The sequence below is a fragment of the Tenrec ecaudatus genome, chromosome 9 (genome assembly GCF_050624435.1).
Source record: "Tenrec ecaudatus isolate mTenEca1 chromosome 9, mTenEca1.hap1, whole genome shotgun sequence".
Lineage (NCBI taxonomy): Eukaryota > Metazoa > Chordata > Mammalia > Afrosoricida > Tenrecidae > Tenrec > Tenrec ecaudatus.
Window position 1 is genome coordinate 77844364 of NC_134538.1, and position 16066 is coordinate 77860429.

General features: G+C 48.1%; 1 protein-coding gene across 1 annotated transcript in view; it reads right to left on the reverse strand.

Moving 5' to 3' along the window:
* Positions 1–16066, reverse strand: part of PLEKHA8 (pleckstrin homology domain containing A8) — an 82341-nt gene that overhangs the window by 25027 nt on the left and 41248 nt on the right. The window contains exons 4-12 of the mRNA XM_075558225.1: positions 14728–14852; positions 11789–11947; positions 10703–10743; positions 8985–9142; positions 7507–7660; positions 7027–7112; positions 2540–2598; positions 1472–1602; positions 58–128 (exon numbers count right to left, since the gene is read on the reverse strand). Of these exons, the coding sequence (XP_075414340.1) occupies positions 58–128; positions 1472–1602; positions 2540–2598; positions 7027–7112; positions 7507–7660; positions 8985–9142; positions 10703–10743; positions 11789–11947; positions 14728–14852 (984 nt within the window). The remainder of the gene's footprint in view (positions 1–57; positions 129–1471; positions 1603–2539; positions 2599–7026; positions 7113–7506; positions 7661–8984; positions 9143–10702; positions 10744–11788; positions 11948–14727; positions 14853–16066) is intronic.

The following is a 16066-nucleotide window of genomic DNA, read 5'->3' on the forward strand; positions in this document are numbered from 1 at the left end:
CGGGGGTACCTGCCCACACCCCTGCAGCTCGGCAATCAAGCTGTCAGGAACACTTACTCAGGGCTGTCTGGATATCCTTTTCTCCGTTTTTCACTTCTGTCAAAAACCCCTTCAAAAATTTGAGACCTCTAAAACAAGAGAGAGGAAGAAACATTGCTTTGAAAGTTCACACGTGCTGAATGGCTATAAAAGAATGGGGGAGAAACCCACCCCACAGCTCCTGTGTTGACTCCATCATGGAGACCCTGTAAGGCAGAGCACAACTGCTTCCCAGGGCTTCTGAGGCTGTCAATCTTGACAGGAGCAGGCTGCCTCACCTTGTGGTTGGCAACCAAATGCTTAACCCAACGTGCCACCTACCCCCAAACCAAACCCACTGGCGTCAGCTGATTCTAACTCATAGTGACCTTAAATAATATGCTCTCCACGTGGAACACTGTCTCATCTTTCTCCCTCAGAGAGGCTGGTGGGTTTGAACAGCTAACCTTGCAAACTTCATAGCCCACTGCCAAACCCACAGAACCACCAGGAGCTCCTTACTGTACCACCAGGGCCCCCTGAATGGCAGATGGCAGCTTCAGTCAATCACTCCTTGGACACAGCCATCTACAAGCCAAGTTATGCGGCGGTCCATTCGGAGTGTCTGACACTTCCCTTCAGCGTACTCAGGATCTTTCCCTATGCCATCTGGGATACTTACGAGCAATGTTTTTCACTGTGTGATCCTAGAACCAGCAGCTTCTGAATCACCTATGAACTTGCTAGAAATAAATATTCTCAAACTGAATTAGAGAACCTAGGATGGACCGCCAAGTAGTGTATGTTTAGCAAGTCCTCCAATGACTTAATCAAAACCTGGTTGCCTCGAAGTCTTTTAGGATTCTTTAAATAGGATATGCCTATCCAAACCCACCGCCATCAAGTCGATCTCAACTCCTAATGACTCTAGCGGGCAGGGTACAGCTGCCCACAGGGTTTGAAGGTGGTACGCCCGGACACAGACAGTCTGTCGCCACATCGTAACTCCTGTGGGGTCGCGAGTGCATTCAATCCCCGGACGCAGAGACACCCAGGCTCCCTATATTGCTACCAGAGGCTTGTTAATGAACAGGAGCCCTGGTGGTGCCATGGATTGGGGAAAAGATGTGGCAGAAATGTGTGGCAGCATTCTCCGGTCAAGATTTAGCCTTAGAAATCCTCTGGTAGCTCTACCTTGCCCCACAGGCTCACTATGTCAGAATCAACTCAGAGGCCGTGGGTTTATCAGACGCTTTATCAGCATCAGGAGGAAAGCGAGCATAAGTTGGTGCTCAACAACTTGCTGGGCTTCAAAAGGTTCGTGGGGAAGCTCCGTGTGTTCCCATTCCACATTCTCAGCAACGTTGGGAAGAGCAGCTCCTCACTGAGCACAAGTTCAAGGGAGCTGCATTCTAAGGCTGCCGCCCCGCCCCACCCCACCCTGCCGCCTCACCTCTTGAGCCACAAGAGGGCCTCGGTCGCAGAGTTGCGGACCTGAGCGACGCTGGCGTCCACTTCGTGCAGCACTATCTTCTGGAGGGTGGTGAACTCGTCCTTGTTGGTTATATACTTCTGATTCACCTTCTGCAGGGAGAGCCGGGGAGGACCCCAAGTTTACAATGGGGGCACTATCCAACAAATCACAACAGGCCTGAGATCGGTCAGTTGCAGAGAGCCTCAATGGCCTCCCTCCTTCCCCTTGTTTCCAGGGGCCGTGGATGTGTTTGTGCGTTCTTATGAGGGCGGCACAGGAAGTACAGAAAGGCTGTCTGTCTCCCGGGGTGTTAAAGCTACGTAGTCACCTCTTACTTATTCAGTCTGTCCTTGAAAATACTACAATCTCCTGTCCCAAAATAGGATTCCGGGTCACTATTCCTACCACACACACAATTTCTTAAGACAGCCAAGTCTAATCAGCTACCCAGACAGGAGGGATTCCTTAAGCTGCTTCCTTAAAGGGGATTACCTACTGACAGTGGTGAGAGATTTTCATGGGCGACTGTATTCTGAAGACAGTAAAACTCAGCCTACATTTAACCTGGAACACGGACTTTAAAAGAAGTCACGTCTACAACTCCCTCATCTTCTGGGGGAAGCAAATGGCTCGACAGTTCCACAGCAGCTCCACACTAGTCAGCTGAGTCCGGGACTGGTGGCCTATTTCACCATCTACACGTTGCTGACCTGTGGCTTGTCACCATTTAGCCATAAGAAGCACAGACTCCGTGTTGACTGAAGAGTACAGTCCCACTGACTCAGGCTCTGGGGCGTGAAGAGGAGAGCCTGGTCGCAGGTTTAAAATGACCACTCGACCTCCCAAGGAGGCTGGCCTCCAGCGCACAATATGGGCTTGTCATCAATTTTCTGGTTAAGGATTCAAAATGTGACAAGGTATTAACTCTAGTCTAGGAAGTCTGGATACATTTTTTATTTTTTGATGTATTCTTTCAAGCATAAAAGTTTTTGATAAACCTTTTCCTTTCACGTAAAACTTTCCACAAAGACAAATCTATTTACTCACCTTAATATTGCCAACGAGGTCCATTTTAACAGGTGCAAACACTGTAGGGCCAAGTTTATCTAGAAAAAAGGATCGAAGATGTTGTTGGAAAAAGTTTTTTTTTCCCAATTGGAAATTTTTGGTTTTCTTTCACAGCAATAATGAATTTAACAGATTTTCCCTCCAATTACTTTCACTTTTGCTTCTGAACTACTTTCTACACCAAAGCTGAAAGCCTTTACGAGATGAGCCTATTCGGAATAGCTGTGCGCGCCCACGTGGCAGGTAAGCTGGAGATCCATCGGACGAGTCTCAGAGGCTTCCTGGCTGTGGGGCATGTGCACTGTGGCCAGATGCACTGCGACAGGCGTGAAACAGACACCAGCTTCCAAACACGTAAGCCTAACGGGTGTGACCTGGCGCACTTAAGGCTCTTTAGCACTGATCACAGGTGGGCATCAACGTATTTTGGATATATTAGGCTAAGTAAAATAAATTGTTAAAATTAAAAATAAATTGCTTTATGTGCTTTGCTTTACTATTTCAATGTGCATAATATAGTACTTTAAATTCCACCAGTGGCCCAAATATTTCGAACTACTAAAAAAAATAAAATAAAACAAAGGCAAGAACAAAGATAACCCCCAAAGGGGAAATAAAATATAAAATTCAAAACACAGTAAATTAATAAGCTAATAGAAATAAGGAAACAAACATATGGAGAAGATAGAAAATAAACACCATGATGGGAAGCTTAAATTCCACCACATAACGTAATTCACTATTATCAAAATACAGTTTAAGAGACGGTCACAATAAGGGCAGTGATGGCATCTTTATAAAGTTAACTGAGCTGTGATTTAAGAAGCATCAATTTTATCGGTCTGCTACCAATGAAGAACTGGAAAATGAACATAAATTACTTTTTACAGTAGTATCAAACACTTAAGAGCCTGAAATGTGTTCTTAACAACACTAGAAACTGTATGAAACACGGTTGTGACAAAAATAAAGAGAAACTAAATAACTGAAGAGATACAGCACAGCTATGAATGCAGACTCAATGTTGCTTAAGAGGCCTGTTTCTCCCTAAGTGGTTCCCAGTTGATGCTATCTTAATCAAAATCCCCGCGGGCTCTTTCATAGACATTGACAAACAAACGTATATTGACAAGCAAAGCTCGACAAAGAACAAAAATGATCCGACGTGAAGCCTTACTACAAGAGCATCATAATTAAGCCATTGTTGTACTGGCATGTGGAAAGCCACACAAATCTTTGGAAAAGAGAAAATCCAGAAATAGACCCTCACTTAAAAGAATAATTGCTTTTCAACAAAGCTGCCAAAGCAATGTAAAGGGGGAAATGACGGCTCCCGCCCTCCCCCCAACAAACAGTTCTTGAACAGCCAGATGTCAGGACAACCCCAAAATTAACTTCACCAGCCTATTGTACACCATATATCAAAACCAATTTTAAGATGGACTGCAGACATAAACTCAGAGGGACACACAAGAAAGCATCTTCATGACCCTTGGGAGACAAAGACTTCTTAGGGCACTGAAACCACCAGCCAAGAAGAAAGAAAACTGGTTAACAGGAATGAATGCTGGACTTCACAGACAAATTTAAACGTCTGCCCTTCCAAAGACATCAAAAAGGAATAAACTACAATCTAGAAGAAACCATGCAGAATGCCTCATCGTTCTCTTGTGAAGCAGCGGGAGGTGTGGAGGGACTGTGCCTCCAGGGCTTATTTACAACCCATATCCCTAAAAGGGAATTTTATTCAGAGCAGATAAAGAACTCTTATGTAAGAGTGATAAACAACCAGCGTTTAAAAATGGGTTAAAGACCTGAACACACGTCATAGAGGAAGACATGGCAGATGAACGTGCATTAAAGCTTCAGGACACTGACACCAACAAACGTGGGGAAGACATGAAGCAACTGGAACATTCACATGCCAGTGGAATGTACAACTGTGTAACCACTCTGTAAAACTGGCAGCTTCTCATAAAGTTAAACATACAGCTACCCTATGACTCAGCAAGCCCACTCAAGATAAAGGAAAACATATGCCTACAAATGGATACAGTATTGTTCAGGGCAGCTTTATTGATTATAGCCCTGGCTAGACAGTACTTGTGGAATAAGAAATTTGGCCTGATCTTTGCTCCCAGCTCTAAGAGGTAAACCCCAAGGCCCTTGGAATTTCCTGAGTGACAGATGTGTCTGTTCACTGTGGGCCCTCAGAATAACCCTGGTTGTTTATGCTAAGACGGGGACTCAGGGTAGGCTCACAGGGCCACTTGGTATCAGCTCAGCCTCTGGGGACAAGGGGGCTGGAGATGGAGTTCAAACAGAGGGGTAATCAACCATCAATCAGGACTGTATAACTTGGTAGTAATTGATTTCCCGTCGCCTCTAACTCTTGGTGGGTGACCTTATATTAAACACAATGAAACGCTCACTCCTGTGCCTTCTTGAACACTGCAGCTTGAGTAAGCGTGCGTCCCTATTGGCAATACTCCGTGCCTGTTTTTCTTTCCCCAGTCTCCAAAGGCTTGATTGTATTGGTCTATGTGCTTCTGGAAGGAGACAGGATGCCAATCCTACTGCTTCCAGCCCCGGAAGAAGAGCTGTCCACACAGGGCAGGCACAGTGCCAACAGGCCCACTGGGCGGGGTCGCCTCTTACTCGTAGATCCGGTCACAGCCACAAGATGTGCAGTTCACCAGTTCCTCCCGCTGAAACCTGAGGTGCTCTTGACCGAATCCCTGTTCCTGCCAGCTTGAACACAGAAGTCCCCTCGGAGGGTGCCTGGCTGAGAATCCACTGTGTTGGTCTCCCCGTGCATCACAAGGTCCGTCTTTAACACATTCAACCCTTCCCAGACCATGGCCACAACTGGTCCAGAGTCCATGTACTTCACCAGCCCCGGGGCAAACGGGCGTCTTCCAGGTCAATGTAGTGCTGCTTCAGGCGCTCCTCCGAGGCCTTAACTCACTGCATGGCCACCAGGCGGAATCCCTCCTGCTCAAAGTGCCTGATGATGTCGCCCCCAGGCCCCGCTGCACACTGTCCAGCTCGCTAGCCATGAGGGGCGCTCCCTGTTGACCACAGTGTGAGTGCGCTGGCGGGGAGCAGGCGGCTGGATCCATGGAGCGGGGGAGAGACAGGAAGTGGCCGCTGGAGCCGCTCCGAGCCTCTGTTCCACACAGAGCTGGAGTGTGCCGCATGTCTAGAAGACGATGGAAGCTATCCATTCAGGGCTCTCCCAGACGCTGGCCTAAGCATCTCTTTCTTTGTGGATACTTTTTGTTTGGTTCTGACCTGCACAATGTCCTCATAATGTCACAGCTCTCAGTAAGGTCAGTGGTGTCCCCGCAGTGCACCGGTCAACCTGAGGATGGTTGGGGGAACCCAAGTGAGGGCAGTGCGGGGACTGTGTCCTGAGACAGCAGGTGAGCTAACTCCGGGGACTGCTCGAGTGCCCATCAACACGACACTGAGTAAACACATTGTGGTATCGGCCGGCACCCAAAAAAAGAACTCAGTCATAAAAAGAAACGAGCAACTGCTCCAATGACGGCTCTCCCAGCCACAGGAGAGCACGCTACCTGATTCTGTTCATGAAAGGCTTAGAACAAGCGAAGTACATTCTCGTGAGAGAAATCAGGGAAATGCTGTGCTCTGGCCGGTGGTGGGCTGGGGCTGGCAGGGTGATGGGCGTTTTCTGTCTTGGGAGGGATATGGTTTGCATAGGGAGATGCAAGTTACACATCAATGATGAAGAGAAAGATGCACAGTTAAGCGGGTCCTATAACAGACTTCAATATAATAAGGATTCCTGGCGTTGAAGGCTTTGTAACAGGAAATGTAAGTTTGAACTTAAAATAAACATCTGCACGTATATGTATTTTTTAATCTTTAGGGGAACATTTTATCCTAACGGGTAAGAAAGCTTTTCCCATAAGACCCACGAGTAAAGGAGGCCTGGGGGTACAGTAGTTACACGCTTGGCTGCTAATCAACAGCTCAGCAGTTTAACCAGCCCCACCAGTGGTGCAGTAGGTGCTGCAAGAGAAGCATGCGGGTGTCTGCTCCCAGTGAAGACCACACACAGCCTTGGAACCCTGTGGGGCAATTCTGCGTCCTAGAGGATGGCCATGCGGTGGGATAGACTGGCCAGCACACAAGAGCCACCGCCGCCAAAGAAGATGGCGATCCATTCTTCAGCCACTTTCGCTTTTGCCTGTAGGTGAACATCTGCTCTCTTCCTCATTACTCTGAGGTCAATACCGAAGCATCGTGGGAGATGAAATGGTGATGTGCAATTAGGCGTCAGGTCACATAGTCTTAACCACACGGGGCCTGGTGATGCACAGAGGCAGCTAAGGGGTTCATCTCACCAGCCCACAGCTCAGGACGTTTCTCCGGAAAAATAAGTGCTGTGGTAGAGACCCCAGGGACTGATGAATGAAAGGCACCTGCAGCAAGCTTACCTAGTACTGGAACCACAGCATAGCAGGAGGCCAAGAACGCTTCTGTGGGAATGCCGCTGTCCTCCAGAAGTTCAATGTCACTAAAGCTACGTGGTTTGGTGATGCAGAGGAGGAAAAACAGAGAACACGATGTCATCAGCAAGCTCTGCAGGTTAGAGGGTAGTCATGGGAACAAAAGAGCGGTCTCCTCTGGAGCGCAAAGCGTTTGGCCCAGTTCCACAGACATGCCCAATAATTATTTTTCCATTACAGGGGCTAATAAAATCCGTTTCCAAAGATAATTCCCCCCAACAAACTAAAGTCTGCTTTCAGTGAGCCCACATGACCCAATTCCTCCTTAGCCACTGCTTCCGACACCATAAGGGGTACAGCAGGGCCACGACATGCCACGGTCTCCCAGAGTCTGCCATCCGGTGACTATGCACGCCCCAGGGTTTTTCCAGAAGGGAGCTAGTCAGTGGCCACGAGGACAAAGCATACCTGGTGTTCATGGTGCTAAAGAAAGTTGGAATAACTTCACTGCCTTCTTCCCAATGGGATTCCGAACTACCAGAGGGGAGTGTCTCCAGCTGCCCCAAACTGTCATGATGTCCCAGGCTTCCCTCGCCATCGTCCTTCATCATGTCACCTTGGACTGTGAAGAAGACAATTATCAACTATCACATGCTCATTGTGAAAATTAACACAGTCACTGTTGAAATTCTCTGAAACACGGAAAAGTACACACATACACACAAAACTACACTTAGAGTGCACATAGGTTTATATTCTGCTTGTGTTCACTAAACGGTGTATCACAACTACTTTTAATACTCTTTGTACAGTGATTTTAATGACCGTGCACTATTGCATCATGCCCGTCGATGGAGGGGCATTTTACTACTTTACAAAGGGTTACTACTGTACGTAATGGCACAAGAAGAGTCCTATCCACAGACCTCTGTCCTTAAATCTGACTATTCTCTGAGCACAAATGCTTAGAAATGAGATTATGGGGTTAAGTGAACAAAAGGACTGTTGATGAAAATTACCCGGTCTGTATTACTCAGTAGCGAGGGGAAAGGATGTGTACATTGCTCATCTCCTCAGACTAACAGCTAGGAACACAAAGCTTCTTTTCCTCCAACCCACCTACAGAGACAGGAGCTCTGATTTCAGGAGAAACTGGGGTGGTTAATGTTCAATTCCAAAATACTGAGGAGTTCTAATGCAGTGAGGAGTGCTTGGCATGGATGCGAATGTGAGAGACTAACGCTGCCTTAGTGCCAGTGGAGTTACCAAGGGCAGCATTCTAACTACAGGGCTGTTACCTGAAATGGGGCTTTGGTTTGATGACCACAAAAAGGGCCAGTGAAGAGTACTTGCTGGTGGGTGTTGACTTAGGACAGCCTCAGGCCCCAACAGAAACCACAAGGATGATACCGGAATCGCTCGCGTTTATATTCTTATACAGAAAAAGGGGCCGTGGTGGTGCAGTAGGTTATGCTTTGGGCTGCTACTGCAAGGTTAGTAGTTCTGAACCACAGGCCACCCCAAGGAAGAAAGGCGACGCTTTCCACTCATGGAAAGAGTTAGCCTCTCAGAAACCCAGACCCAATTCTGCTCTATCCTACAGGATTGCTCTAATTGGGAATTGACTCGACGACAGTGAATTTGTGGTTGTTGCCGTTTTCCAAATGGCACTGTTGGAAGAACTTCGAGGTTCATGGTTGTAGGTCAGTGAAGTGCTCATACGCAGCACAAGCAGGACCTGCTCCCTATGGTCCACTGGATCCGGGAACAATGGCAACGTTCTTCACTGCACCTTCTAAACACTGGGGTCAGATGGGGTAGAAGAATATCATTTAGTCAAGAGGGCCCTGTCTTGAGGTCTGTCACCATCAAGCGACATGGATACTGCGCATAACCTCGAAGATCCTACTGTCCCAAGGCTTGCAGCTGACACCCGACACTTTTACCTGGGATGTTATCTTCTAGATTTTCTTCACTTGATAGACTGCAGTCTCTCTCTGCAGACGTTAGACACAAGGGGTTCTTGCTTTTCATTGGGATCTCTTCATTGTCATTTATCTCCATATTTAAAGATCCATTTTCACAATTGTTCATCTCCATTTGTCTGAAATTTTTTACAAAAGAAAAAGCCAACATGTCTAAATATTTGCTCCTAAGTAGATTGCCCGGGTATATCTTATTCAGAGCCCTCTGGGGAGGGCTCACAACTGTCAACTTCCTTTCACATCAATTGAAAAACGCTGATAAAACCAGACTCCCTACTCCTGCCTCCCCAGATAGGGGGGCCTGCCTGTGCCAGGGGTGGATCTGTCTCTCAAGGTGCCAATTTAGAAATCAAAGGGCCGTTAATGGCTTTCCTGTGCCCTCAGTTGACCCAGTCTTTTTGCTCCCCACTGGTCGCAGGAAGTAGTCATTGGCAGCTCCCCTGGATTTCAAGTAGCTTTCTCCAGGTGACCCTCAACTTCTCTCACACACCACAACAACCTGGGAAGCAGCTTTCTGTCTTAATTCTCAAAAACACGGGCCACCTCCGTGTGTTTGCCCAGCACTTAACTGTCTAGGAGCCACATGCCAAATATCTCACAGGCAAAAAAGAACAAAATCATATCGGAAGGACCTGCTGCTCTTCAGGGAAACTGAAAAGGCTTGCGTCATGCAAGAGGGCTAGCTGGTTCTACTTATGAAAGGCAAAACCATAACCTCTGATGTAGCTGATTATAACCACGTCAATCAGACCTTTTCAAAGAAGATCCCTTTCTTCTAATAAAGGACCAACCGACATGGTGATGCCGAGGGAAACATTTGCTATTTTCTAAGACAATACCCAAGTTCAGGCTAGCACTTCAAAATTCAGGACTTTAACCAGGAGATACCTCAAAAGGGAAAAAGAAGTACAATCTACAAAGATGTTTCTAGAAGGAATGTGGAGGTGAAGACTATAAATAACCATATAGGGAGCGATCCTTACAACAAAGAATTAACCCAGCAAACAACAGTGGTTAAAGAAGAGGAAATATCAAAGGGTATTTAAGATGGCAAACATACGGGCTGTGCCAACACATGGAGAGGGTTACATGCAGAACAGCTGAATAATGAACCCAAATAGCCTAAATGGGGTCAGAGTCCAACTCTACACTTGATTTTTGATCAAAGGTACACCTAGTAGAAGTATAGACTTTTATCCCTTAAATTGTCTTTTAACCAGAAAAAAATACCAAAGTGTCTTATTTTTACACAAAACAGCATTGTCTTTTCAGGTTAAAAGCATGCTTTCCTCAATCATCAATGGCTTCAGAAGAGAAGGTCAAATCTCAGTACACTCCAACAACCAAACCTATCACAGCCGAGTCGAGCCTAACTGAAGAGAGCCCCTGTAAGACAGAGTAGAACCGCCCCCTGGGGTTCCCAAGGCTGTCGGTGGGTTGTCAGGGGACAGACTGCTGCCCCTTTCTCCCGCAGAGCAGCTGGTGAATTCTAACGGCTGGTTTTCAGTCAGGAGCCAGTGCTTAACCACTGCGATCAGTGGCTCAGGCTCACTTGGAAGAGGCTCCCCCCACCCAGCCCCTCACCCACTCTATGATCAAAAGATCCCCCCCTTTTTTAAAAAATGGAGTAATGGCAACCTTATTTATTTTTAGAAATAAGAATAAACAAGTTACTGTACCTCTCCAATGAATTATGAATTGGTATAATAGGATGTTTCATCTTTAAAAGAAGAAAAGAAATGTACATGTTAATGTCCTAACAGTGCACAACTGGAACGTCATCACACATGACAAATGGTAAACAGGATTATAACACGCTGTCGCACTCAGCAGGGACAGTTTCAGGTGCTCCCAAAAAGTAGGGACTCACTGAGCCCAACCAGCTTTCTCATTGTTTTAAATAAGGGCTATGAAACCTCTACGGAAAAGGATATGGGTCTTTTTTATTGGGGCAAAACATACATAAAGCATTTGCCAATTTTTACAAGTATCATTCAGTGACATAGATTCTGTAGGTTGAATTAAGGAAGGTTGTCTTTCAAAAGACCTCATTAAGCAGCCAAACCCCGCCTTGGTGACTGGATTTCTTTGGGATTTCAGTTATACTCATTAGAGGTAAACAAACAGCAAATCATGACACACATTGTATCAAATTCTGTAAATACAATATCATGGATCCCTGCCCTAAAGCAATTACTATAGAGAGTTGGGCTAAAATAGGGCTAAGTGTAAGGGGAGGAGCTCTTGGTCCATCCCCAAACTTCAGGGTGAGGAGACAGAATCTTGAGAAAGGCAGGACAGGCGAGGAGGGCATGTGGGGCTCTGGGAAACGGCACGAAATGTGGGAGGAACGACCAGCATTTAAGGACTGTTAGGAAAGAGGCTGTTGATGGATGGCAGGAGGGGCTAAGGTTTCACTGTAACCTGTCTGCACTGGGGATGCCAAAGAAAGGTTGTGCAGGCCTCCAGGCCAGCTGGTGGTCACAGAAATACTGTCCCCGACTGGCATGGGTCAGGCTGGAAGACTCACTGGGAACAAGAGGATTACAAAGAAGAGATATGTTCGGATGATAAAACTGCCAAAAAGTAATTGACTAGTTGGGGGATGAATAACTCACGCTTCTGTCTGGAGTGAGCGAGAGCAGACCTCAAAGTGGCCATACAGCAGAGCCCACTCCAGATATTTCTTAAACCACCACGTGAGCTCAGCAGCATGCCCTTCCTGACACTTCCATTTTTCATCAAACGGACTGGCTTTTTTCTACCTTGCTGGACTTGAGCCCGGCCAGCTGCGGGGAGCCAGGGGGAGTGCGGTGGAGCAGCTCGGAGGTGAAGGCTGCATTGGCGATCTGCATGCACTCCTCAAGGGTCTTCAGAAAGGTGTTGCAGGTGGACTTCAGCAGAGTCCCGACGTCAATTCCCTCCTACGAAACAACCAGAGTGGAAGACTCCTTTACCTTGCCAAAAAAGAAAAAGCCCAATTTTGGAACGCTCTGAAAGGTGTTAAACTACATAATACGAAAACAGTGCACTCACCCATTTGTTGGACAAGTATGTTATTTGAAAGAACAAGCCAAAGGTGAGTGCAAGGTACCTACCTATCAACCTTGCACAAGCTTTGCCCTCCACCTGACCCCCCCTGCCAGGTGAAGGCAACACCTCTTTTGAATCTCTACAATATTAGTAAGGACCAGGGCTGCTGACCGCAACGTCAGCAATTCAAAACCTCCAGCCACTTCTCAGGAGAAAGATGAGGCTTTCTACTTCTGAAAGATTTCGTCTCAGAGACTCCCAGGGGAAATTCTACCCTGTCCTACAAGGTTTGTGAGTTAGTTAGTTAATTATGCCAACCTGGCTAAGAAATGTGTGGGGTTAATTGAAGGGCGGAGGGATAAATGGCTTGGTGAGCCTCACCTTTCTAATTCTCAGGTCTCTTCTTTCTGATGGTGGGACCAGGGTGCAGTTGCCTTAGCCAGTTTCCTGCTTCAGCTGGCAAGGCTCACTTCCTGCCAGCGCTGAGATGCTTACATACTCACTGACTCGGCTTTCCTCCTGCAGTTAGGGTCATAGTGTGTTTTGTGAGATGGAGGATTTTGTGGATTGGTGTTGGACATCCGGGTTAATGTTGGCCTTGTGGGCTTGAGCAGCGTTGGGTTGGGATGTTTTCTTGATGTGCACTTAACCTTTATATAAAACTCTCTCTTACACATGAGTTTCTGTGGATTTGTTTCTCTAATGTACCCAGACTAACACAGTCTGCTACGAGTTGGAATTCCCTCCATGGCAGTGAGTTTGAGAGCACTGCGCCTGTCAGGTGCTGGGAAAGAGGTGCCCACCCCCCCTGCAGTTTGTAGGGGGTAAGACATGACACGGAATCACGAGCAGCAAGAACAATATAAAAGAGCTGCCGACTGCCTGGATAAAAGTGAGGTTAGGTTCTCAGGGTGATGAGAGACCACAAAACCACTCATTTGCTTCCAGGAAGGGGTGTGTTGGCTGTGGATGCATCCAAGTGGTTTCAGCAACTGGGGCTTGATGGCAAAGGGGAACCAGGTTTTGTGGTCAGGTTACTTTTGCTGACTCGGGGTGTCTTTCCTCTAGATACAGCCATTGGTAATGACTCAGGAAACGGAGCCCCATTCCAACTCACGAGCGTTCAGACCACAGCCTAGCGGCTGTCTGCCTCCATCTCGTTGGTGTCAGAGCCACCTCACTTCCAGGAGCACGTCCCCCAGGCACTGACTGCTCCTGATTTCTTCCTGGAAGCAAACACCGCTGTGCTCACGGCTGCTCTTCCCTCTTGGTCGGGCCTTCTCTGCCTGGGCAGCCAGCCTTTGGGGCTGGCTAATTTTAGGGGATGTATGTGGGGCGGGCAGGAGAAAGTGGGGCTTTCTATTCCCATAAACAGTCCCAGTCTCGGAAACTCTCAGGGCGGTTCTACCCTGTCCTCTAGGACCGCTGAGTCGGAACGGCCTCGAGGGCAGTGGGTGATGTGGGGCTGGTCAGGGATGGTGAGCAGTACCACTGGGCTCTACTCTTTAGAGGCCAACCAGCGCCCCCCCAGGCCTGACAACCAAAACATCTCCAAATGGCCCTGCTTTGAGAATCAATGCACCGGTGGGCCAGATAAATGTCCTCGGCAGGCTGCCTGTGGCCTGCGGGTCATAGTTTGAGGACGCCTGCTATGGAGCCTCACTTCCCTCACTTGGCTGATCATTAGACTCACCTGGGATCAGGTGAAACTACAGAGATTCTGGTTCATTGTGTTGCAAAGAGCACAGGATCTGTGGTTTCTCTGGATCCCCAGTGATTGCAGTGACCAGCCCAGTGTGGGACCGAGGCTCTAGAATATAAACTCTTCATGGGCAGGACACGGCTGGTTATTAGTTGTCCACACCCTGCACCCCTCCCTCCACCGTGCAGCACAGGGTCTTGTACAAATAGGCAGCTGTTGGATGACTAAGAGTGCACAGGGAAGTGGATTAAATGACCCTTATCAGAAAACCTGTAAGAAGCAGAGTGTCCTTCCACCAGGAGTGACAATACAACCATTCATTACAACCTGCAGGTTCTTCATCGCAAGTTCTCTGAAAGAACGTCACTTTTTGAGAACAAGGCAGAGACCCCCTTTGGCTAACTGGAGCCATTCCATATACTGCCCAACACCAGCGAGATCCTTCAGAATACATCTGAAGGTAAGCCGAGTGAACAAGGTGTTCAGGAGGGAACGCTAAAGTGGCCATCCTTGCTGCTGGTGCAAAGACTGAAAGCTGCGTCTCCGTCTTTGAAAGTACGCCGAACAACTACAAGGGTACACGGGAATCTTGCTAGTCTCATCCAAGGTGGCCTATGCATTCCCCACAGATGCTGTGCAGGCGGCTGTGCGGCCAGGCCAAGAGAGGAGGCCCTGCAAGGCAGGTAAGGCCGTGCCCGTGCAGAGAAGTGACGCAAATGGGAGGTGACGTGGTATTTTCCTAAGTCAGCATGTAAGCTGAAAGTTCCAAATATGATCGCTGAACGAACCCCAAATTCATGAAAGGGAAGAAGCAGGGGAGCAGAAGCGGCTTGTAGGGAGAAAGGAGAGAAGACGATATGCCAGTGTGTGTGAAATGTACATATACCTTCTCTTCGCTGTTTTCTCTAAAAAGGAGAAAGGTCCAAAGGTGCTCCTTTCCTTCACGTGGCTGAGAGAGTAGCATCTTACCTCAGCATTGGGCATGCTGCCTGCAGCCGCTGCCTTCGTTCTATCCACTTGCCGAACAAGGAGGTCGCAGTAGAGTCTTAGCTCTGACATTTTGGTTTTCAGGTCTTCAGTGTTTTCAGCAAACTCTGAATAACAGAACAACGGTCGTGAAGTTTCTTAAAGGACTAACCCACTTGCCCTTGGCACACTATGGGGTGGAAGCTATGTAGCCACGGCCACAGTCAGAAAACAACGCTGACAGGACTTTGAAGTAACCGCATGCATGAAGCAATGTGCATGCATGAAGCAATGTACGGAAGAGCCACCAGGACAGAAGCAGACCCAGACCCTCGGCCTTCTCATGGGAGAATGCTAGAACTCAGAGCACAATGCAGGCTTCAGAGTCTCCCCCCCATGCCCCCCCCCCAGCACTGGGCATGCTCCCTCTCTAAAGATGGGTCATGGCTACTGTCTGCTGACGCCAAGCTCGGCTGGCACCACAGTGCCAGTGCTCTGTGATGTGTGCTCACTAATGACACACTGCTGATTTGGGCCAAGAGCTGGCTCGGCACGCTGCCTGTCAAGGCTAATGCTCCCCGGGTGCCCCTGGTGCTCCCTCATTAACAAGGCATGCCAGTGACCTTGGCGCTGAGGCCGTACTACAATTATAGCCAGCCCGCCTCACGCCACGAGAAAGCGACACGTCACCACCTGCTCTGAGTCAACCCAATGGACTCTAGAATTTACTCCTGATTCAGCATGGATTGTGACGAGCTGTACGAGCCCCCAATAAAATGATTATTTAAAAACGAACAAACAAGCAGACAAACAAAAAAACCACCAGGGAAGAGGCCATTTTACTGTATCTCCCTCAAGGGTTAATATACCTGGAACACCTTTCATAGGACAGACTTTTCCCCTCACCTTCCCACTACCCCATAATTGCTCTCTCCTCAGGTATGCACATGGGGTTGGGAAGCAGACTGGGGTCCAAGTAGTAGACCCCAGTCAATACTCCTGCCCCAAGGAGAGACCGGAGCCATGTTTCTCAGCAGACCCAACAATGGTGAGTTAATGAGCATTAGGCAGCAGCAAGCTGACAATTAAGTATTCCCACCCCAGGGAGCGAGAGGGACAGACAGGGTGCTGCTGTAGAAACTCTCTGATCCACGGCTTCTCAGACACAGCTCTTCGTTACTGAAGGGCAACTTGGTGCCAGACAAGCTGCTAGACAGTTTGCCATAGGCACAGTCCTCATGGCAGTCCTTCCGAGCTACTGGGGCTGGGTGCTATCCGGCCGTTCGGACTCACAGCGACCTGGTACACACCGAACAAAGCACAGGGGCCTGCGCCAGTCTCC